The sequence below is a fragment of the Antechinus flavipes genome, chromosome 2 (assembly GCF_016432865.1).
Source record: "Antechinus flavipes isolate AdamAnt ecotype Samford, QLD, Australia chromosome 2, AdamAnt_v2, whole genome shotgun sequence".
NCBI classification, from domain to species: domain Eukaryota; kingdom Metazoa; phylum Chordata; class Mammalia; order Dasyuromorphia; family Dasyuridae; genus Antechinus; species Antechinus flavipes.
The window spans coordinates 237,344,185-237,368,525 of NC_067399.1; the positions used below are offsets into that span (position 1 = coordinate 237,344,185).

The 24,341-nt window shown below is 37.6% G+C and overlaps 1 protein-coding gene across 8 annotated transcripts in view; it reads right to left on the bottom strand.

Annotated features, from left to right (window-relative positions):
* Positions 1-392: 392 nt before the first annotated feature.
* The window catches only part of KCNG1 (potassium voltage-gated channel modifier subfamily G member 1), a 33,938-nt gene continuing 9,989 nt past the window's right edge, over positions 393-24,341 (bottom strand). For 7 of the 8 annotated variants that reach the window (XM_051976600.1, XM_051976599.1, XM_051976598.1 and 4 more), the window contains 2 exons: positions 13,927-14,733; positions 393-9,103 (listed from right to left, as the gene is read on the bottom strand). In XM_051976600.1, coding sequence (XP_051832560.1) covers positions 8,333-9,103; positions 13,927-14,691 — 1,536 coding nt within the window. In that variant the 5' untranslated portion in view covers positions 14,692-14,733 and the 3' untranslated portion in view covers positions 393-8,332. Of the gene's footprint in view, positions 9,104-13,926; positions 14,734-21,134; positions 23,342-24,341 lie in introns of those variants that run through there. The other variant, XM_051976597.1, reaches the window with a different exon arrangement.

The following is a 24,341-nucleotide window of genomic DNA, read 5'->3' on the forward strand; positions in this document are numbered from 1 at the left end:
GGTAGAATCACAGCTTTGGAGCAATCTCCTGTGCCAAGAACTGATGGGCATACTGAGTGTGACTGTTGTACTGCTGATGGGAGCTGTTGCTTCCTTCCCAGCAGGGAAGACTGTTACCTTGTCTATAATTCTTTCCATTTCTATGTAGTTTCAAATAAAAAAAGCAGGAAGCCACGACAGAGCTTGTTTAGGGCTCTTAATGATGGCAGCTAAAGATGAGAAAAGGAGAGAGGATATAAAACAAAAGGGCTCATGTAGAGTGAAAACTGGATAGTTTTTAGGCAGTGGAGTGTAAATGATGGTAGGTGATACTGTTAGCTTTGCTCCTGGTGCAAGAGAGATTTCTAATACAAAATCCAGCTCCCACTCAGATCACTCCATGAGTTTACATCCATGTTGTTTTTTAGAATACTCCTTACTTATGCCACACTATGGATAGGAAACCACTACTTATTTTACAACCTTATCCTGATCCCCCTTTTGAGGCAGCTAGGTAATATAATGGATAGAATACTAGACTTAAGAGTCAAGAAGACATGAGTTCAAATCCTACATTAGACAACAGCTGAATCATTTAAGTCATTCTCAGTCCCATTTTCCTGATCTGTAGAATGGGGATAAAAATATCTTTCAAATCACAAGATTTTTAGGAGAATTAAATAAGAATAATATATAGGAAGCACTTTGCAGATCTTAAAGTATTATTATTTTGAGGTTACTTATCACTGTACATCAGTCTCCTAGAAGTAACAACATTTGAGAAATTTTTAAAGCAGATGTTGGGTAATGTTACCTCTTTCCAGCCATTGCTCCTAAAAGAGACTACTTGTGTGCTTTTCACAGATTCCCTTTTCAAATTCCTTCCCAAATACAAAGTGAATTCTGTGGTGAATGTTGGAACAATTCCTTTAGACTTCCAATTCTGCTATTTGGAAAGAATACTTGAGTGTTTTAGTCCAACTTCTTGTTAAAAGTTCATAAATCTTTTTTCAGAACCCTTAGGAAGTTTCCTAAGTGAGATATCTTTTTTATATTATTACAGATATCCAATATGTTTCCAAGATGACTCATTCCCAATTTAATCCTCTGCAGGAAAGTACTCTTTGTTGTTTACAAAATTGCTACTACATGAATATATCCTCTGACTAAATGACAAAAATGATTTTGTCATTTTTTTAGATACTATGCTTATGCCACAAATAGCAAAATACCTACAACAGCTACCATGTCATTTTTCTTCTTCTTCTTTTTTTTTTTTTTTTTGCTGAGGCAGTTGGGGTTAAGTGACTTGCCTAGGGTTACACAGCCAGGAAGTGTTAAGTGTCTGAGATCAGATTTGAACTCAGGTCCTCCTGACTTCAGGGCTGGTGCTCTATTCACTGCACCACCTAGCTGTGCCCAACCATGTCATTTTTCTTGACACATTTTAAAAACTAACCATTTAGTCTCTGTATTTCAGCAAAGTGAATTTTTTGAGTTTCATCAAACTATTTGTATGAACTACAAGATGTTGCCACAAGAAAAAGTATTTTGCTGCAATAGAATCATTATAAATAAAACTTCAAAATGGTCTTAAAACATGGGTTATCAGAGCCAGAAGGGACCTTAGAGCAGAGAATGTTGGAACTTGTAGGACCTTAGAACAGAAAATGTCAAAGCTATCAGTGAAGGGACCTGAGAGATCATTTCATCCAATTTCATTTTACAGGAAAGGAAACTGAGGCCTAGATTGGGAAAGATAGTGACAGACTGAAGGACTAAAACCCAGCTCTTTTGACTTTCAATCCTGTCCTCTTTCTATCACACTGTATTGCCTCCTACTTTTGTGCCTGTAAACAACCAACACTTCATGGCTGGGTCTCTCACTTTTGTTAGTTTATTTTAAAATAAGAATACATTTATGGATGGCAGTTAGCAATGTCACTTATTGTTTCTTAGCTGAACATACTGAGCAATGGTTAATGCTATCTATTATTGAATATTGTTATTGAGTTATTTTGGTTATGTCTGACTTTTCATGACTCCATTTGCAGTTTTTTGGCAAAGATACAGGATTGATTTGCCATTTCCTTTTTCAGTTTAGTTTACAGATTAAGAAACTGAGGCAATTCGGGGCAAGTGACTTGCCTAGAGTCACACAGCTAATAAGTGTCTGAGGACAGTTTTGAACTCAGATCTTCCTGACTTCAGGCCTGGCACTCTATCCACTGCATCACTTATCTGCCTTAAATGTTGTTAAACAATATATAATGCAGTATAAAAAATAATTAAGTTGCTAAGTGAAAGGTAGCATAATATAGAGGATAAAGAACTGGCCTTGTAACTAGACAAACTTGTATTTGAGTCCTGCTTTTGATACAGACTGCCTGTGTGAACTTGGACAAATCATAGATATAGGCGGGATTCTAAAAATATAAATTGCAGAGAAGGTGATAACTTGTATTGAGAGATTAAGTTTTCTCCCCTGGGAGTTCTTTATACTATTGAAATCATAAGTCCTAGTTCCTATCTTAAATTGATGTAACTATGTAAATTATTTTGAGAATCAAATAAGATAAAGGTTATAGGAGCCTGTGCAAATAAATATTAGAGGTTTTTATTTTACAAGAAAGAATGCTACTTGTTATTTTGAGGGTTTTTTTGGGAAGGGATAACAAAATCTGATTTGAATATAAAGTGGTCATCTTTTAAAAAAATAATCTTTGTCTTTATCGTTGAATTTTAGAGTTAGAAGGGGCCTTATAGATTATATTATTTTGGCCACTTATTTCATTTCCTGAAGTATCATTTGGCAATGGAATATGTTGGGGTTTGAAATATATTGACAGAATCCGTAAATGCTAGACTCAGAGACATATTAAAGTATGGAATATTCTTGGGACAAAGGGAAGCCTGGGATATTTTGGAGTGAAATGGAGTAAATTAAACCTATTTTCTTACTGGAAAATTGCCATTTGTAATAAAATATTTTTATATTTAATATCATAGAAAGCAAAATATTGCCAGAGTTGAAAAGACTTCACAGAGCCCTTTTTCGCAATGCAAAAAAATATGATTTGGAAAATGCTTCCCTGTATTGCATTATTGTGCTACATAATAGATGATGACTATGAATTTGTTTTCTGAGAACTGTTGAAAGGATAGAATGACTCGAGATGTTTATAGTCTAGAGAAGAAATTTGAATGAACATGCCAATTATCTTCAAGTTTTTGAAAGTGTCATATGGAAGTTGGATTGGACTTGTCTTGCTGGGTCCTTGGAGGGCAGAATAAGGAGAGATGGCTGGAAGCAGAGAGAGATTTAGGCTTGATGTCAAAAAAAATTTGAACAATTACAACCACCAAAAAATTGCAAAGATTTAATACTTTAAGAGGTAACTCCATTCACTAGAGGTCTTCTAGTAAGGGCTGGTTGGCCACTTGCTGGTTATATTGGAAAGGTTATGGGTTTTTGTTAGATGGCCTTTGAGATCTAATTTTGAGGTTCTGTGATCCTGTGTGATGGAACACACAGGTATTGTTTTTCCATGAGTAGGGATAAATTGGTATTGATCATCTCCACTCTCATTCCCATTGCTGAGTTGGTTGGGCTGAGGATTATAGTTGCAAAATGGAATGGATTTAACTAGCCTCCAAAAGTCTTGGATGATCTTCAGAAGCACTGGGATGCTTAAGATCCCTCTTCAGAAGGAAACTTACAAAGATGACAAGAACTTTAATCCTTGGTTGAAGGAAGGGAAACATATATGTATTCTTTCTCCAGTCTTGGCTCATATGTTGGTTTATTTCATTCATGCTCTGAGATTTAGAAGCATAACAGTGGAACATCCCCCTTCCTTGCTAACAAATAGTAATCCTTTGGCACTCTATGGTTGAATCCAGGGGACTTTGGAAGGTGTGAGGAGCATGTCCAGGAGAAAATCACCTGAGTGGTAAAAGGCCAAGAAACTGGGAACCTTTAGCTTGGAAGAGATGACTTCAGAGGGACATGGTTCTATCTTCAGATAACTGAAAGATTGTTATGTAGAAAGTAACTTATTTTGCTTGATCCCAAGGAGGAGAACTAGGACAAATATGTGGAAGTTGCAGAGACAAATTTTGATTCAATATACAAAACTACTGTTTAACAAATAGAGTTTAACAGTGAGATGGGCTGCCTTGGTACCCTTGGCAACTTCCTTGTCATTGGAAGTATTCAATCATGGACTTCTTAAGGATGCTGTAGAACAGGGATGGAGAACCTTTTTTCAGCCAAAGGCCATTTAGATATTTATAATAATTTATAATATCATTATAATATAATAATTTATAATATCATCCATGGGTCATACACAATTATGTTGCTACCTGCACTTATCTTGGCAGAACCAGACCAAATGATTTTGCAGATCTTATATGGTCCAAGAATTATATATTCCCCACCTCTGCTATAGAGGAAAGTTCTGCTTCTGTCAGGGATGAAATTGAATCAGATGATTGCTAAAATCCCTTCTAATGCTGAGCTTCTGAGAATATCATGCTCTGGTTAAATTCTGAGGGCTCCCTTGTCTTAGATTTCCAATACAGGAGAAGCCAGGTAGTCTAGTCCTTAGCTTTCTGATAGAAATCCTCCCCCCACAAAAAGTCTGCTGCTAAACTCCTAATAACAAACTAAGGCTAAGTGGAATAGATTCCAAACTTTTCTTGGGGTTCTATAATTTTTTTCTGGGAGGTGTCATGAGGAAATTTAGACTTCATTATATTGCAAAGATTTCATGCATTCCTTGGCTCTGTCCCCTCTCCTTGCCACCTCCTAGAGGATGCCACAGGATTTCAAGCTGGAAGAGGCAGTCCAAACCAGTAATTTTGCAGGTGAGGGAAGTGAGTCCTTGTAGGTTAAATGACTTGTCTAAGCTCACAAAAGTAGCGCTGGACATGGGATCTAGAAAGAAATCTTTCACTACATCCTGCTGTCTAAATCTACATTCCCTTTTCCATCACACACACAAAAAACAACTTTTTGTGAGTATCATTAAGTTTCCATTTTTTTCTTCCCTGTCACATTTCTATTTAACATTTTTAATTGTCTTCCCATCTTTCAAAGCTTCTTTAAGCTCTTGGGAGGAAAAAACACCCCAAGCAGCTCGGTAAATCTGAAGTATTATTATTATCATCATGGTAATTCTCTATCATTCTGACACCTGCTAAAGGCAAGGCTAATTAGTCGGAAAACTTACTTTTCAGCTGTGAGTCACTGGAAGCTTTGTGTCATGGGAAACTTAAATGAGTCCCTTGTGACTCAGGTGATATTTCCTTTTTGCATCACTTGTACCTGGCCATGGTAATTTTGGCTTCCCCAAAGGGAGATGACATCTTAATGTCAGACCAAAGACGTGGCTAATCCAGTCCAATAGGACTGAAGAATAGAGTAACTAATTCTCCCTTTCTGGTTTCTGTTTCACCTTTGTACTGTTGGTGGTAGTGGAAAACCACTCCTGTTTTTAAAATAGCTCCTTAAGGTTTATAATTCTGTGAGAGAAGTAGTAGGAATATTTTGTAGTGTGATTGCCAGAGTGCCAGATCTGAAGTCAAAAGAGAATTGAGTTTTATTTTGCCTTGGACTCTTGCTACTTGTGTGACTTAGGACTTTCTGGGCCTCAATTTCTTCACCTTTAAAGTAATGAGAGATGATTTTCAAAGTCTCTTTCAACTCTAAAACTGATATTAGGATTTCCATTTTATAGATTAGGAAAATGAATCTCACTAAAGGGTAGTGGCCATATAACCAGTGTCAGAGTAGGAGTAGAGCTCCAGATTTCTTGACTTCAAGTGCTGGGTGCTCTTTTCATTAAATCAAAAAGAATGATGTGTTAGAAATAACATTTTAGAGTTTAGAGGAACTGGAGATGTCAGCTCTGATCGTTGATCTGTCCTTGGGCAAATCATGAAGCATTTCTAGACCTGTTTCCTCTGTGAAATGATGGACTTGGATTGGATAAGCTCAAAAAATTCCTTTCTGTTTTAGATCCTATAAACATTATAAAATACCTAATTTCTTTAAAAGCTCAGCTCAAATGTCACCTCCTAGAGGAGGCCCTTCTTGTTGGAATCTCTTTTATATATTTTGTGTATATTTTATGTTGTCTTCCCTATAGAACATAAGCTCTCTGAGCGTAGAGTATTTCATTGTGTATTCTGTATCCCCAGGTCCCAGTATAATGCCTAACATATGGCTAGCATGTATTAATATCTTAATATTTCTTGATTGAAATTTTCTTCCCAACTTGCACATTAACTATACCTTACTATCAGGGTTCTTAAGAAGGCTTTGACATGATTTGTAACCTCATCTCTTTGGTCTTGAGTGTTATGCATTTCTTACGATGACCATTGGTAGACAAACCCTAATCTACTGGGCTGGGGAAAAGGGAACAAAAAGGATGTAAGGAAGATGAAAGAAGAAAAAGAAAAGGGTCAAAAGAGTAGGAAGAAGAAAAAAAGAAAGCTATTTCAGAAAAAAAAGGAATCTAAGAAAAGTATAATGGCCATGTATCTGATGTCAAAGTAGGGGTAGGATACCAGATTCTTTATCAGATGAAGGTGCTGAGATGCTGTTAATACAAGTCCAAGAAAGATGATAATTCTCTGTTTTGGTCAGTCTTTGCTTGGAGTTTTATGTTCAGGTCTAGATATTACATTTTGGAAAGGATATTGACAAAACTCGAGTACAATAATCATATAAACTCTTCCAGAGAAGAAAGACCAGGATAGTGCAGTAATTAGAAAGCATGCCAGTCAATCAAGAAGCACCTTTTAAGCACTTTCTTCTATGTGTCAGGCACTGTGATAAACACTAAGGCTACAAAGACAAAGGTGGAATAGTCCCTGACTTCAGGTAGCTTACGTTTTATTGAAGAGACAATGTACATATTTATTTGCAAAACAGTTAGAAAATATGTAACAAGTTATTTTGAGGGGGAGGGCAGTAGTGACTGGGAAGATCAGGACAGGCTTCATGTAAAAGGAGGCTTTTGAACTGAACTTTCAAGACAAGAGATGAGAAGGGAGTAAACTTTAAGCACAGGGCGCAACCAATGCCATGGCATAGAGATGAGAGATTAAGTATTCTATGTGAAGAATAAAAGGAAAGCCTGTTTGACTGGATCATAAATTTCATGAAGGAAAGTAATGTTTAATAAGGTTGGAAAGGAAGGTTGTGACTGGGTTGTGAAGTTAATTAGTAGACTGAAGCTAGTTAGTCTGGAGAAGAGAGTTTCTGGATAAATTGCTGTCTTTCGGTATCTGAAAGGTTACTATGGGAAAAATATGTTAACTTTTTTTTCCTTCCTGGCCCCAGAGGGGAGAAATGGGAACAATAAGAAGATAGTACAAAGAAGTAGATTATGCATGACTCAGTTTAACAAAGAATTTGCCTCTTAATCCAGAATGGGTTGAGCTATCTAGGGAAGTAATGAGCTCTCCATTACTGTGCAGTGTTCAAGCAGAGGCTGGAAGAATATTGTTCAGGGATGTTATAGATTGGCATTCTGGTTTAAGGATGAGCCCAGTTTCTAAATTATCTCTGAGGCCTTTTCCAGGTTAGAAACTCTGATTCTTTCATGGTCACCACTATCTCTTTTGTAGGCTGTTTGCTGTATACAGACCCTTAGTAAGCTAAATAAGATTGAAATAAAATACTATTTAGTTAGTGATATAAGGAATACTCCCATGTAACTTTGCCCCAATCAACATCATTTTGTAATGAAATTTAGTGCCATTACTAAGTCCCATCCAAACCTTGCCATAAATGCTATTTGGTAAATCCAACATTTAAAACATTTTTACTGGGCAATGCATTTCCCCTTATAACACTGATTGAGCTGACATGTTTTATAGAGTTACATCTGTACATTCTTTACTTTTTCTAAAAGGTATCTTTTCTGGATATTGGTTAACTCTACAAATGCAGAAAGAATTCTTTTCTTTTTTATTTTTGTCTTAGATTTCTTTAATAGTGGATACTACAACCTAAAAGCAGATGTACTTTTCTTGAAAATGATATCATGTATAAACATCCATAGGGACATTAGTTTCAATAGGCAAATTATTTTTATGTGGGCTAAAAAAGGAAGAAAACATTTCTTTATTGATGGACATGAACCTATTGATTGTGGCAAAATATAGGGACCATCTATGGCTATGTGCTCCATATATAACACTCCTTTTCGCTCTTGTCTCTGTAGGATGAATACCCACTGTTGAGTAGTCACAGATATCAGGGTGATCTTTGGGGAGACCTCACTGCCAAGGCCACTTAAGTGTCACACCAGAGGGAATTCGGAATTGTCTAATTTCAATTGTTGTTTCTAGTGTCTGAGGAGGTGCTGCCAAATAAAACGTTGCTGTTCTGTGACATGTTACTTAACTGTGACTTGGTTTTGATCAGGAATTGTGCCCTCCTGTACATGACCCTTTCCTGTTCCTGCTTCAGCTCCAGGTAGGAGCGGGAGAATGTATGGAAGATGGAGGTCACAGGGAATGCCATAAGAAGGATGCCACTAAGTATGCTGCTCAGGGCTACCACCTGGCCAGGGGTGCTTCTGGGTACCATGTCACCGTAACCCACTGTGGTCATGGTGATGACAGCCCACCAGTAGCAAGCTGGAATGCTGCTGAATTCTTGGCTATCAGCCATCTCGTTCTCAATGACATAAAGTAATGGGGCAAACAGGGCAATGGCCACGCAAAGGAACAGCAGCAAGAGCCCAAATTCCCGGGTGCACCGTCGGGCTGTGAGCCCAAGTGTCTGCAGGCCCAAAGAGTGTCTCGCCAGCCTCATGACATATAAGATCCTCAAGGCCCGCAGGATACGGAGCACCAGGCCCACCTTGTCCAGATAGCTGTTTCCAGAGCTAGGTTTTTTTTGACCCACAGATGTGCTATCCACCACCAGAGTAATATAATAGGGAAGGATAGCGATTATGTCAATCAGAGTCAGTGGGCTCCGGAGAAAGGCAAACTTGCTGGGAGCCTGGATGAACCTCAGCAGGAACTCAAGGGAGAACCAGCCCACGCATACTGACTCCACAATGAAGATGTTGTAGCACATCTGGGAGCATTCACCCTGAGAAAGAGAAAAGATGCTAGGATCAGGGACAAAACAGCAACATCTTTGGCGTGGAAATAAAGATGAAGTCTGGGAAAGAGGAGCATATAACAGAAATAAATAAAATTAAAATAAAGTGACTGAGAGAATGAAGTTAGACTTATTTAATAAATATTGAAATTGTCATCTTCTGCTGTTTGAAAGACTGAAGGCCAAATGTGGTTGTGTGCTAGGGGAATCTAATAGGAATACTTCTAGGGCCTTGAAACTGGGAATTCTAGAACAAACAACAAGAAGGAATAACTTCATTGGATTACTTAGGAATATGACTTCCTTTCTCTAGGCCTTCCCTCTAAAATGAGTGAGTTGAACTATATGACCTCTTTTTGTTGTTGTTTAATTATTTCAGTCACATCTGATTGTTTATGATCTTATTTGGGGTTTTCTTAGCAAAGATATTGAAGTGGTTTGCCATTTCCCTCTCCAATATATAACTCTTTGGTTCCCTCTAATCTAAACCTATCATGATAATGACGATTCAAGTTATTTTGCTTATCTAAACCTATCATGATAATGACGATTCTAGTTATTTTGTAAAGAGTCGAAGACTAGAAAGATATAAGATTTGTAACTAATCATCTAACCTAATCCCTTCATTTTATAAATGATGAAACTCAGATCCAGATAGAAGGAATTCAGATAGTGTACAGCAGAGATAGGGATTGAAATCAGGTTCTCTGAATTTAAATTTTGTTCTTTCTTCACTATACCATTCTGCCTCAAAGACTTGGATTTGTGTCCAGGACCTATTGCTTTTTACTGGATTACTTTGGGCAAATCATTTCAATTCAACAAGCATTTATTAAATATCTACTTCATGTAGGACAACATGTTCAAGATACAAAGACAGAAGTAAAAAATAATCTCTGTACTGAAGAATCTTACATTACACTCATTAAGACACTTAATCTTTTTGAAACTCAATTTCCTCATTGAAAAATGGAGATAATAATGCCTGTACTACTTCCCTCACAAATGTATTATGAAGAAAGCATCCATAAATTAGTATTATTTTCAGTTGTTCTCCTAAAAGGATATTATAAGGCTAAAATATAAGTATATTTAAAAAAGGGCTTTGATAAATGAGTGAAAGATGATAATTGGATGTCTGGGAACACATCCTTAACTTTTTTAGAAATGGTATTTTTATTGGGAGATCAAAAAGGTCATATAGCCTTCCCCCATTGAATAAATTATTAAAGTGTAAAATATTCAATTCTAGGCATTCATTATCATATAACCAATGGGGGTGAAACAGGGAATACTTAGTGGTTTACAGCTAACTCTTGCCCCAGGGAGGTGGGGCAAGTTTGTTGTTACAGCTCTATAGGCCTCCCTGATGAGCTCACAATGTATGCTGCCAAAGGAATTAGGAGTCTCTGTGCTGCCAGAGAGAGAGAGTAGATGCTTCTCTCTCTCTCTCCCCACCCCCATTGGGAGGAAAGATATAGAAATAACTTCTGAAGTTATGAAGGCACTCAGGGATGGCCAGGATAATACAAATTCCATAAAAGAACTTGAAATTGTTTCTGCCTTGTGTCAAAGAAATTTATTCCTACAACGTCAGCAAGGAGGAATGTCAGCTGTCAGGCACCAGGATATGAAGTGCAGTGAACTAAGGCAACGTGTTGAGGTGCATGTCAGCAGTGGGAGTTCTGCCATTGAACACTTGCAAATCATTGCACTCCCCTCTTTTTCTAATGTGTTAAAACCCAGTGTGTGGCCAGATAGATTTCCTTGTCTTTCTGTTAGAAAATGTTAGGCTCTGCTGGTATTTAAAAAACATAAGGACAGAGAAGCCTGCAGTTTGTATAGCATAGATATCTTGAGAAAGCTGCTATATTGTCTATATCGTGTTCAAAGAAGGTACATTGTGTAGTAGATCAAAAGTCTGAACACCGGGGGCAAATTATGGTTCCACATTTAACTGTGGAAACTTTGGCAAATCAGATTACCTCCATGTAACTATTTGTGTGGTACTTTCCTAATATTTATCATGTGAGCACAGAAGTACAAAAAATATCCTTATTTTATAGGTGGTGGAAGCTGATTACCACACAAATGGTTGAAGTGCTTCAGAAATTATTATTATTGGAACAATCCTGTAATTGGTATAGGAACTTAATAGAAGGGAACTCTTGATTGACAATTGCTCTGCAATTTTTAGTATTAGTTGGGGAAACTAGTTGTTGCAGTAGAAAAAACATGGGTCCTGGAGTCAGGAGTTCCAGTCTGACTGCAGACTGACTTAGTAGCTGTGTGATATTGGACAACCCTAACTGCCTCAAAAGAAAAATTATAGTCTTAGAGAATCGCCTGGGACATGAGAATTTAAGTGATTTACTTGGGGTCATACAGACAATATTCGTTAGAAGAACTGAACTTAGGATTTCCTGACTTTGAGACTGCTCTATCCACTGTGTCATATGCAACCTTTTGAAATGAGTGATTATTAATAAATGTCTGAACCAAAATAAAGAATCATAGGGTATACTATTTGAGGGAATGCCTATGCGAGCCAAGACTTGGCTTTAGGTACTTTGGACACTGACTTTAGTGCTCTTTCCATCACACCACACTGCTTCCAGGACAAATTAATGTATGTTTTCACTGGGCAGAGGGGTGTGTGTGTGTGTGTGTGGTAAAGGCAAGGAAAAATAGTGTAGGGGAGTATGGAGAAGAGATTGTTTTGTTGCACTTTTTTTTCATGCTGACTCTGTTGGTAAAACAAAGATTCTTATGGAGAAAAAAATTCCACCCCAAATATTAATATTCAAAGCCTATCTTTGTGGATAGTTATATACTTGGGGCTAAATCTAATGCCATGTTCTTTTCCTCAAGCAGAACAGGAGATCTATTAATATCTGCCTAGTGAAAACAGAGTCAATTAAATTTAAAATTAATAAGCAATGAATTATTTATGTTTAACATAATTATTTTATGTTTAATTAATAGTTATATCTGTTATTATATACATTATCTATCTAGCAATTGCTCTTAAACCTTGTTTGTATCATGGAAACTTTTGGTCATCTGATGACCCCTTCCTTTTAAATGTATAAAATAAGATATATAGAATTACAAAGGAAAATAATTATAATGATCATAGCTATAAAATTTTTTAAGAAAAAGATCGCAGATCCCAGATTAAGGATTCCTGTTATCCAGGGACAAATTGTGTGTGTGTGTGTGTGTGTGTGTGGGAATGACCAACTCTTTTCTTCAGAGAATGTAAGCTCCTTGAGGACAAGAATTGGTTAATTTTTGTATTTTCATATTCAGTGCTAAGTATAATGCCTTGCACTTAAGACATTTTTTGTTGAATTGAAATAGAGCACTTGACTTAAATTCAGAAGACCAGGGTCTGAGAGTCCTTTTTCTGTCACTAAGCAGAGTAACCATGGATAAAGTCATTTTAACCTCTTTGAGCCTCAGTTTTCTGATGTGTAAAGTGGGGACAGTGACAAAGGCACTCGTTACTTTAGAACTTTTGTGCGAAAATTCTCTGTGACCTGTTGGAAAGAAAACACTTTGTCAACTATAAAGTATTATAGAAATGTGAACTATTACACATTATCCAAATTTGTATTTAATTATGCTCTTCTACTGAAATCCTCTTCTTCCTTCTCCTAACAGCTAACATTTATTTAAATAGCACTTTAAAGTTTATAAAGTGCTTTTATCATATTATCTCTTTTGAGCCTCATAATCCTGTGAATTAGGTGCTACTATTATCCCCTTTTTAGAACTGAGTAAATTAAGGCTGAGAGAAGTTTAGTGATTTGTACAGATCATACAACTAGTAACTATCTGAGGCAGAATTAAAATTCAGTACGGCCTGACCTTCAAGTCTAGTCCTCTATGTGTGGCTATGATATTAGATTCTCAAAATACAGATCAGCAAAGCAAATAGCCCAGCAAGTTCTCTCAAACTGGAAAGTCTTTGGGTCTAGAATTACTTACTGTCCATAAGCTAGGGGAGCTCAGTTTAAAGAGGCTCATCACCAGGGTGGCCACAGGGTCATGGATTTTTTGGTCATGACATTTCTCAACAACTACATAATAAATTGGAGATAATTGTAATTTGCACTAAATGAGGAAGTGATCCACACTGGTGAAGTGATAGACCTTAAAAATAGGGAAGGGTGTGGTAAAGAGGGACTAAGACTGGGATGAAGTACTCAAGTGAGATTCATTTCCCATTTTTGACTCTAAGTTCCTTGAGGTAAAGAATCACCAAGTCTTATTTATCTTCCTATCTTCCACACCTCCCCAGCACAGCAGAGTGTAGAGCACACAGGTTTCACTTCCAAATGAATGAGATTCAGCTTCCACTCCAAAATGTCCTTCAGATTTTGCATTTGTTATTTCACATGTATTAAATAGGAACTAAGTTCAAATCTTACTACTTATATGACTGTCAAGAAATCATTTTTTTCCCTCAAGAACTCACTACTCTTATCTGTAAGGGGCCTGGTTTCAAATCCTAGTACTACTTCTATTGCCTGGGTCCATAACTTCTCTAAACCTCAGTTTCCTCATCTGTAAAATAAGTGGTTGGACTTGCTGACCCTGAGGTTTTTCTAGCTCTAAACATACGATCCTATAAGGGAGCTTAGAATAAAGGACCTCTGGAGTTCTTTCCATCTCTGTGATCCTATAATGAATGCCCATAGGATCTTAGATTTGATACCTCTCCTGATACTTAAATACCCAAAAGCAAAACTCTTTTAACTAACATTTTTTTCCCTCATTCTTCCCCCATACTAGAAGAAACTTACTTGTTCTTCCTCTTCTCTCAAGCTGGGCATGGTGCTGATAGACAGATTCACTGCAGTGATGGTTACAAACAGCACAGACAGACAGGCAAACACCTTCCCTGGCAGCCCTGAATGAGGTCTCTCTACCATGTCCTGCAGCCTCTTCATGCACTGGCCCAGCCCGGTCTCCTCGGCCATCTCCCCAGGACTCTCGCTCTCCAGGAGATCATCCTCCCTCTCATTCATCTCTGCGAACTCCTCGATCTTCTGCAGGTATCTCCGCCGGCAACACCAATCCAGGTTGTCCTCCTCGATGCCCCAGTAGAGGAGCTCCTCCTGGAATGAAAGGGCGCACATCTCCCTGAGCAGCCGGAGCTTCCCCACCCGGAGGAAGGTCAAGATTGTCCGAAAGGCCCCAGGGTTGCGGTCAAAGAAGAACTCGTTGCAGGTCACATCATAATCATCACAGACATTGAGGATGTCATCAAAGTTGGTGCAAGATTTCAGCTGGCCCAGACGAGTAAGAGGAAACTCATCCAGAGTAGTCCATGGCAGCAGGTACTTGATTCCCCCCACATTAATAATGATCTGTCTCTTTCGGTCTTCAGGTTGGCTGCTTTGGTGGGCATTGTCTTTGGGGTGAAGTCTCTTGGCTCTGCGGTAAAACACACCCTTGAGGGACTCAGACCGAGGAAAGAATGCATGCTGATGATTGAAGGAAGCATCAGAAGTGCAGCTCAGGGCACTGTAGTCATAATCTGAGTTCTCTCCAGGCAAGAGGGTCATTTTGGTAACTTAACATCACTTGAATAGGTCAGCAATGGAAATCTGAAAAAAGGAACGAGGGAAATCATCTCTTTATTATAATGATCAATCAATCAACCCAACAATAATAATAATGCTAGCATTTACATAAGAACTTTAAGGTTTGCAAAGACCTTTACATAGATCTTGTCATTTTGAAATACCTGTGGAGTAGATGCTATTATTACTCCTATTTTATAGATGAGTAAACCAGAGGGTTCAAAAGCTATTAAGTGCCTAAGGTTGGATTTGTATTTCAGACTTTCTGACTCCAAGCTAATGCTGAATCCATTGTATTCCCTAATGCCAAGATTTAGACCTAGAAGGGACCTTAGAGGCAAGTGAGTCACAGGATCATAGATCTAGAACTGAGACCATTTAATACAACCCTTCCCTGTGTAGATGAGGAAACAGAGGACCTGCAAGATTCAGTGCTTTGCTCAAGGCCATACAAGTAACAGAGATGGGATTTGAATCCATTGATTTTTTGACTAAAGTACAGAACATAGCCTTCAATCAAGCTTTCACTAAGCACTTAACAAGTATCAAAGAGTAGCTAGATAGTGTAGTGGATAAAGCATTGGTCTGCAGTCAGAAGGATCTGAGTTCAAATCAGGCCTCAGACACTTACTAGCTGTATGAACCTGGGCAGCTCATGTCACCTTGTTTACCTCAGTTTACTCATCTGTAAAATGAGTTGGAGAAATAAATGGGAAAAGATTCTTTACCAACATAACATAACATAATCCCAAATGAAGAGTCAGACATGACTGAACAACACAATAAAAAAAAAGAAAAATTATCACTGAAAGACTTCAATATTGTGTTCAGTATAATGGATAATCATGACTTCAGAATATTTATGATGAGTCATACTTCAAAATATACACCTTCAGATTTCAGCCAATGTGATGATTTGTTTTATTTGACTGATTTGTTACAAAAGGAGGACTTTATTTTTTGGGAGCGAGAAGGAAGTTAGTGGGTGGCCTGCAATGAAAGAAAAAAAAGGAAAGAAAAGAGCATCAATGAAACAGTGAAAAATGTACAAGAAGTTAGAAGCAAGTTCAGAAGAGGACATATAAGTAGGGCAGTGTTGATATTACGGTGTTAAATTTAACACACATGAAAAAAGTTTCATGTGATCCTCTTTTCTTTATAATTTGAAATTTTTGATAGTTAAGTTCATTAATAAAAAAAAACTGAAAAGATTTTATCCTTTTGACCTTATAACTTTTCATCCTAAAGTATCTTTTTGCTCGTGTGATTGACTCCTTTTCCCTAGAACCTCCATTTTAAGACCTCAAGTCAGCCATCTTTCATTCTTCAGAGTCATCCTGACTTGGATTCTGATTCTCTGGACTTTGGCACTATCTCTACTCTACCTCCCACTTCTTTTTTTGGTGTTATCTTTCCCCACTGGAATGCAAAGTTTCTCTTTGCTTATATTTATATCTTCAGCCTTTAGCACAATGACTGCCACATAGTAAGCACTTAACTGCTTAACTCATAGTACTATAGGAGATGGTACTTGAGCTAAGTTTTGAAGTCCATTAGGGACTCTAAATGGTCAAGCTTCTAGGCCTGGGAAACAGCCTGTACAAAGGTGCAGAGATAAGAAACTAGTTATTGAGTGGGAAGTATGAAGGATAGCTAGTAGACAAAGTCAGTGACAATGAAAAATAAGACTTGAAAAGTGGTTTTTATTTATTTTTATTTTTTATTTATGCATCCATTCATTTGCCCAAATTCTAAGAACTGCTTTGGAGTTCAACTATATGTAATCTTGAACCACAGAATCTTAGTGCAAAATAGTTAACTGGCATGGGAGAACTGGAAAGTCTGAGAATGGAGAAGGTAAAATGTCGGAGCTAGAAGAAATTTTACAATATAAAATATATAGTATTTTAACTGAAAGGCACTTAGTACACAGGATATTAGATCTGGAAAATACCTTAGACAGTAGTTCTCAAACTTTTTTTTCTTCATTATTTTTATACTATTAAAAATTATTGAAGACCTATTCAAAGAGTTTTTGTTTATATAGGTTATATTTATAGATATTTACTATTTTAGAAATAAAAACTAATTTTGAATTGGTTCTAAAAGGGCTTCAAAGACTCCTACGATTCTCTGAACCATACTTTGAGAACCACTGCTTAGAACATGGCACTATGAGATGAAAAGGGCTGATGGAAACAAATGGACATTAGAGCTTGAAGAACTATTAGGAGGCACAAGCTCTTAGCTTTTTATGTGTTTTGGGCCCTGTTGGCAGTCTAGTGCAGCCCATGAACTCCTCAGAATAATGTTTTTAAAGGTATAAAGCAACATACATAGAATCAGAAAGGAAACCAATTATACTGAAATGTTCAGCTGGTCTATCATCTGTCTGTCTGTCTATCTAACTATCTATCTATCTATCCCTGACAATTTCTAGGTCACTGCTTTAGACTCCTTTCTGAGTTTCCAAAAACCCCTTTTAGTTCAAATAGTTTAGTTTTTAGGATCCTAGCTCTAGACTTGGAAGGGCCTGCATAGGTCCCACCTTTTTATTTTATGAATGAGAAATCTAGAGACAATGGAGATTAAATGACTTGCCCATGATCACATTGGTAATAAGTATCAGAGTTGGCAGTTGAATCCAGGCCCTCAACCTTCAGCTCCTCAATACTTTCCCTACTCTTAGTATGCTTCCTCCCTATCAGTCTTCATATTCATCTAGCTCTGATGATTTTATCTGCTTCTAGATGACATGATCTAAATCTTTCATTTTGCAGATAAAAATCCTGAGGACAGAGAAGTCACTCACCCAAGATCACACAGCTGGGTTTACTGAGTAACAGAAATAAAGCCTGGGTACTTGTTTGAGATCCCCTCTCCATGAACTCTAGAAGGATCATTATTATCAGCAAATAATCCAGTTAGGGAATGAAAGCTCATAGAAGCAAAACTAGGGGTAGGCAGCTGCCAAAGGCTCATTATTAGCAGATAGGGGAGGGCATGGGAAGAGGAGAAGGTAACAAGGGATACTTTTAATAAGCCTGTTTGAATCTTAACGGCTTTGGGATCTTTGCTCACAGTAGTTTTCATTCCTCCGGTGCAGATATGCTTTAGCCACAGCTCTTCATCATATTCAGTTCTAATTCAGACCCTTTTCTAGAAGTCCTCAAAAAGGAAGGACTCTGCAAGTCTTCCTCTGGTTCTTTGAATTTCTCAAGGTATAATTCAATACTCAGGCAGCTGATTTATTGTTGTTATTATTCAGTCATGTCTGACTCTTTGTGACCCTATTTAGAATTTTCTTAGTAAAGACACTGGAGTAGTTTGCCATTTCCTTCTCCAGCTCTTTTTACAGATGAGAAAACTGAGGCAAATGGGTTAAATGACTTGTCCAGGATTATACAGCTAGTAAATATTTGAGGCTAGATTTGAATTCAGAAGGACAAGTTTTCCTAACTTCAGGTCCAGCACTCCATACAGTGGGCCACAATAAATGGTAGATTCCCTACCCATTTATTTCTTCTCCTTCTTGTTATTTAAAAAAATTCATTTATTTTTACTGCTAGGAAATTCAAGTCTCCATAGTGGGTAGTTTGGGGAGAAGTCAAATAGCAAGAATTTCAGTGAAGGCTCTGGGGAAGCAAAATGGTACCTTGGAGAGGGTCCTGGCTCCAGCATCAAGAAGATTTGAATTCAAATCTTGCCTTAGATACTTAAGTACTTCTGTAAGTTTAGGTAGATAATTTAAACTTCTGGGCATGAATTAACTCACCTAAAAAATGAAAGGTGCACTATATGATTTCCAAGGTTCTATTTCCTAGCCCAAGATCTGTCAATTATTGAAGTTAATACACAAGACTGTACAATTTTTAAAGCTGTTTAGGGTCTTATGAATGCCTTGCCCTACTGTCACTGGGAGAGAAACATGTTTGCTCAGGGCAATCAAAGACCCCAAATAGTGGGTGAGTTTCTAGAAGAAGAACAAAAATGCAAAGCCTTTTATGTCTTTTTTGTGTCCCTTATGGAAACAAGTTCTATAACCCTCATTAAGAATGAAAAGAGAGGCTCAGTACAGGAATGTCTCATTATCTGGAATAGCTTTTTTTCCCTTCAGAAACCGTATGTAAATGCAGTATGTGCAAGGGGAAACTCCCTATTTAAGTGATTTGTGGATCCATTAAAAATGGTTCAGCTGCCCCATTCATTACCTTTTGTGAAAGCTGGGTTTTCTGACATGGCATCAATGGAAAAGAATATTAGATTTTAAGTCAATAACGGAGGTTTCAGTCTTGGATCTATTGGTAATACCTGTGTGACCACAAACTCCTTCTAGGCTCTGTTTCTTCTTCTGTGAATGAGATGTTTTGAAAACTAAAATTCTTTCATGCATTATATTCTATAATAGACAAAGTCTTTTTATGGAGATAATATCTGTAAAGAACTTAGTATACTGACTGGTACCTAGTAAATACTTGAGAAATACTTATCCTTTTCCCGTTCTGATTAAATTTCTTTAAAAAAAAAGATGATTATACTTGTAACAATTGAAAACTGATTCAGATACCAGTTCTGATGCTTACTATTTGGCCTTAGTCAAGTCACTTTTCTTCCTCTGTCCTTCAGTTTCTTTATATATAAAATCAAGAAGTTGGATTAGATGGCCTTTAAAAATCTCTCCAGCTCTAGATTTAAGATCTTGTGATCCTATGAATATTGACTTTCCAGCAAGGTTTTTTTTTTAAACTTTAACTTTAACTTATAAAAATGGTAACTAGAATTTCGGTGACACAATCAGGGTTCTATGGGAAAAGTATGAGAACAATCACACTGTAGGCATTTCACATTAGCAGTGCTTCTTTTCAGACCTAGAACGATTTTTCCTTTTTGTCATTATAGAAAGGAGGAAAAATGAGATTTTTGATAATAAGAACAGAGAGGCAAATGAATATTGTTCTGTCTTTACAGCTAGTGAAAGAACCCTTAGGAAACAGTTAGAATGGTAATAAACCCTTCCTTTTCAGCCTCATACTGCTTCAACCCTTCTGGTTTTTCCTTCTAGCAGATGGTTTCCTCAATTAGATATTTCCCATTTCTTCCATCACAGGCACATCCCTGTCATGAATTAGAGCATCGTCATCCTCTCTGACAATTTAATATGGAAGAAAAGTCACGCTCATCTCTGTCCACCAGCTCACCAAGGAATGATACATATTTTATATTCCAGTCTTCTAGCACAAGGCTCTCTAGACATGGTAAAAGATTGTAATTTGTTAAATGAGGTTAAGGCGCTCATTCTTTTTAGCTCACAATTCGACTGACGTCTAACACATAGGATTTTGTTTCATCTCTGAAGCAGTTTAACTAGACAAACTCATTATATGCAATGCCAATTCTGTTGTACCAGAATTAAAAGTTTCCTAAACTTTAAAATAGTTACTCCAACCTAGCAAGACATCAAAACCAAAATCTCTTTTTAGTTACAACTAAAATGGTATTTTAATAATGTACCCAGTGTATCTATCCTTGGGTTCTTGGTGGAGTTGGGCTTCACTTATGAAGGTGAAAGAGAGGGAGATTAGGAATGAGGAGGTAGAAAAAGTTATAAGTGTGTTATCTTTAGGAATTAGGGAAGGTATAGAGGGCAGAAGTGAGTGAGAGGACTGATTGGGGAGTGAAGGGAGATGGACAGGCAAGGATGGGATTGGGTAAGGGTAAAATTTATTCAAGAGAGGTGGAAGTAAGGAATCTGAATCTAATGTTGAAAAGGAAGGCTAGTAAAGGTAGGAGCTTTCTAGGAAGGAGTTGATGGGATTATGTAGGTGACAAAATGTTAATGGTGGGGTAGAGCCTTTACCTGGATTGGGAAAGAAGAGAGGCCATGGATTTAGTGGCAGAGTGAGGCTCTCAGATTAATTCAGGTGGAGACTGTGGAGCCAAAGGGCTACTACAGAAATTTATGAGATAGGTCCCTAAGAAAAAAAGTCTATTTTGGAAAGAGTGCTGGAATTTGAAGATACGGATCTCACCTTTTTACTAGTTATATGACTGAACAAGACATTTCATCTAAATTAAATTCAGTTCATCTGTAAAATGGGTCATCATATATGGCTAGGACTCCAGAGAAAGCTATCTCAGAGGATAGGTCAAATTTTTGTTTTTGATCAGATGTAAATAGTGATATGTATGGTTAGGACAGTATTTTTTTACATATGAGAATCTTAGCCTGTGATGCCAATATAAAATAGTCATCAATTCTCAAATAGGGTCCCTGTCTTCCTGATCCAAGGACAGCAGAATTATTCTGTTATTCAATTCTTTACCTTAGGAAAAAGTCATCTTCTTCATGTCACTTTCATCTCCTACTTTCCACAAGCAATTTTAAAATAATTCATGAGTGAACAGTTAATCCAGCAGGCTCTTACCTCCCAGCCTCTTCCATTGGCAACTTGAATGTGCTAGGAAGACTTGATTCTTGAGAGATACATGGGCAGGAACTTGTGACTATGACAGAATTGCTGGTGGATCCGTGCTGAAATGTACTTAAGTATGCTCTGGAGGACAATAAACTTCAGATTCTGCTAAATTATTAGATTGAAGATCTGGGTCCTAGTTCCTGGCTCTCCCATACTAGCTGTATAATCTTGGTCAGGTCTTAATTTCTTTATTTAATTTCTATATTCTAATTATGAATAGGTTGAATAAGTGAATTGACATCCCTTATAGCTTTTAAATTTCCATGTTCTAAATTTCTATCTAGCTCTCATACATCTAGCTCCACTTTGACCTAAGGTATAGGATTTCAGCAGTCCATGAGAGCCCCTGCTTGTCAGGCTTGGCAGATTCAGAGAACAATTCTGGCAGCAGTGAATGACTTATTTTCATTTTTCCTTAGAAGCCTTGTCCTGATTGCTTGAATGAACTATGCCCCAATAACTCCTCCTATGTTGGGGGTGCAGTTTATAGGCTCTTGCAGGATCTGATTGGTAAGAAGGAACCAACTCTTTAGGGAACTCTGTTGGGAAGCATGTGCTCCTCCCCATTTTTTAAGGCTCACCTTATTCCCTCCTGATGCCAGGTGAGACATTTTTGTTTGTTGTTATTATTCAGTCATTTCGGTGTATTCTATTCTTTGTGATCCCATTTGGAGTTTTCTTGGCAAAAATATTGGAGTGGTTTGCCATTTTGTTTTCCAACTCACTTTATAGATGAAGAAACTGAGGCAAACAAGTTTAAGTGATTTATCCAAAGAGTAAGTGTCTGAGGCTGAATGTGAATTCTTCCTGACTCCAGGTCTTTTTTCACAATACTATTGAGCCACACCAATAAGGTGAAGAGCAATCAAACTTCAACTCAATGAGATTTCTTTACTGTGGACAATTTTATACTATTTAAAAATACTTCAAGGATCATTTCATCAATGTAGGAAATTTCTCTACCAAGGTAGATTTAGTTAATCCAATCCAAACCTACTATATGATGATATATGATGGGCAGAATTGGCTTGTAGCCATGAAGACTCAGGTTCAAATTATGCATCTGATGTATACTTATTCTGTGACCTTGGATAAGACTTAACTTCTCAGGATCCTAAGCAACTCATAACTCTATATGTTGTGGAGAAGGTGGCAATAAGTTTCTTCACTTGAGAGTTTCCTATAACAACTAATCTCCAGATTCAGTTCCTTTTCTTACACCATGTATAAAGCACTGAAGCCAAGTTCTAGGTCTACAAAGACTTTTTGTATAATATCTGTTTCTTAAGAACTTGCATTCTCCCTGAGATACTTATATCCTCCTATTTGTCACTATTCTCAATGAAATGACTGAGAATTGCTGGGGCCCTAAAACTTGAATTCAAATCTGACCTTAGATACAAAAACAAACAAAAAAAGGGGCAGCTAGGTAGTGTGTAATGATCGCGTATTTAAAATCAGCCGGAGTCAGGAACTCAGGTTAAGGGAGCTAAAAAAAGCAAAAAGAAGAAGAGAAAACAAACAGAAAAGTTGTCAAAAGCAGCAAAAGCAAAAAGAAGAAGGGGAGGAGATGGCTCAGTGGGTAGAGCACCAGCCCTGAAGTCAGGAAGACCTGAGTTCAAATCCAGCCTCAGACGCTTAACAATTCCTGGTGACCATGGGCAAGCCACTTAACCCCAACTGCCTCAGCAAAAAGCAAAAAACAAAGAAGAGAAACAAGGGGGAGGAGATGGCTCAGTGGGTAGAGCACCAGCCCTGAAGTCAGGAGGACCTGAGTCCAAATCCAGCCTCAGACACTTAACAATTCCTGGTTGTGTGATCATGGGCAAGTCACTTAACCCCAACTGCCTTAGCAAAAAGCAAAAAGAAGAAGAGGAAGGAGAGGAGATGGCTCAGTGGATAGAGCACCAGCCTTGAAGTCAAGAGGATCTGAGTTCAAATCCAGCCTCAGACACTTAATAATTCCTGGTTGTATGACCATGGGCAAGTCAATTAACCCCAACTACCTCAGCAAAAAAAAGCAAAAAGAAGAAGAGAAACAAACAGGAAGCCAGCTAGCAGAGAGAGATGTGAGCTGAGCAAACCGTGGCAAAGCAATACCAAAAGTCTCTCCTTCCCCTTCCTTTTCCACTCCCCTGCCTCCACCCACCAAAATCGTCATTTCCTATACAACACATCAGGACTTGCACAAACAGTGTGCGGGGGCCATTCTTTCTCCAAGCTTATATATTAATAGATTATGGTCCAATTACTATTTAGCCTCATGTGCTTGGGACCTCAGTGCATCGACTCAAGCCTCAGCCCATTACAGTAGTGCAGTGGATAGACACCAGCCCTGAACTCAGCAGGATCTGAGTTCAAATCTGGTTTCAGACATTTAAATACTTCCTAGCTGTGTGACCCTGGACAAGTCACTTAACTCCAATTGCCTCAGTAAAAAATACAAAAACAAACAAAATCTGACCTCAGACATTTTCTAGTTATATGATTCTTGGTAAATCATTTAATCCCCTTGCCCCAGTTTCCTCATCTATAAAATGAACTACAGAAAAAAATGGCAAGCTACTCTAGCATCTTTGCCAAGAAAATCCTACATGGGACTGTGAAGAGTTGGGCAAGACTAAAATGACTGAAAACCAACAATAAATATTTATCATTCTATCTAACATAGTGATGAACCTTTTGTAACTGAGCTAGGTTGATCTTTGGCCAACAGGTAGGCAGCCTAATATGCATTGTATTTGAATCCTTTCTAACTTGGTAGGACCTGCCAGACTTGAACTTTCCTGTAGTGTTCAAGGACTAGGTTCACATTCATGTCTCAATGACACATTTAAATTTCTTTAGTTAAATCTGATTTATACTGTTCAGAACAGCTAAGTATACTTTGGGCTTTTTTGTCTACATGCTGCAGATGGTACAAGAGATTAAAAGGAGAATGCTCCCATAATTTAACTTTTGGGAAAGACCATAGCATGCCTTTAAGCAGCATGTCTTCAGTGTCATCTAAGAAGTTGAATTATTGTTTATCTCAATTCTTGGTCATTTCAATTGATTTTCAAATGTTTAGACAGGTTAAAAGGCATTCATTTTAGTTCAACATAAATCTTTCAAATTTAATACTATGGTTATAATATAGGCTTGGAGAACAGTAAG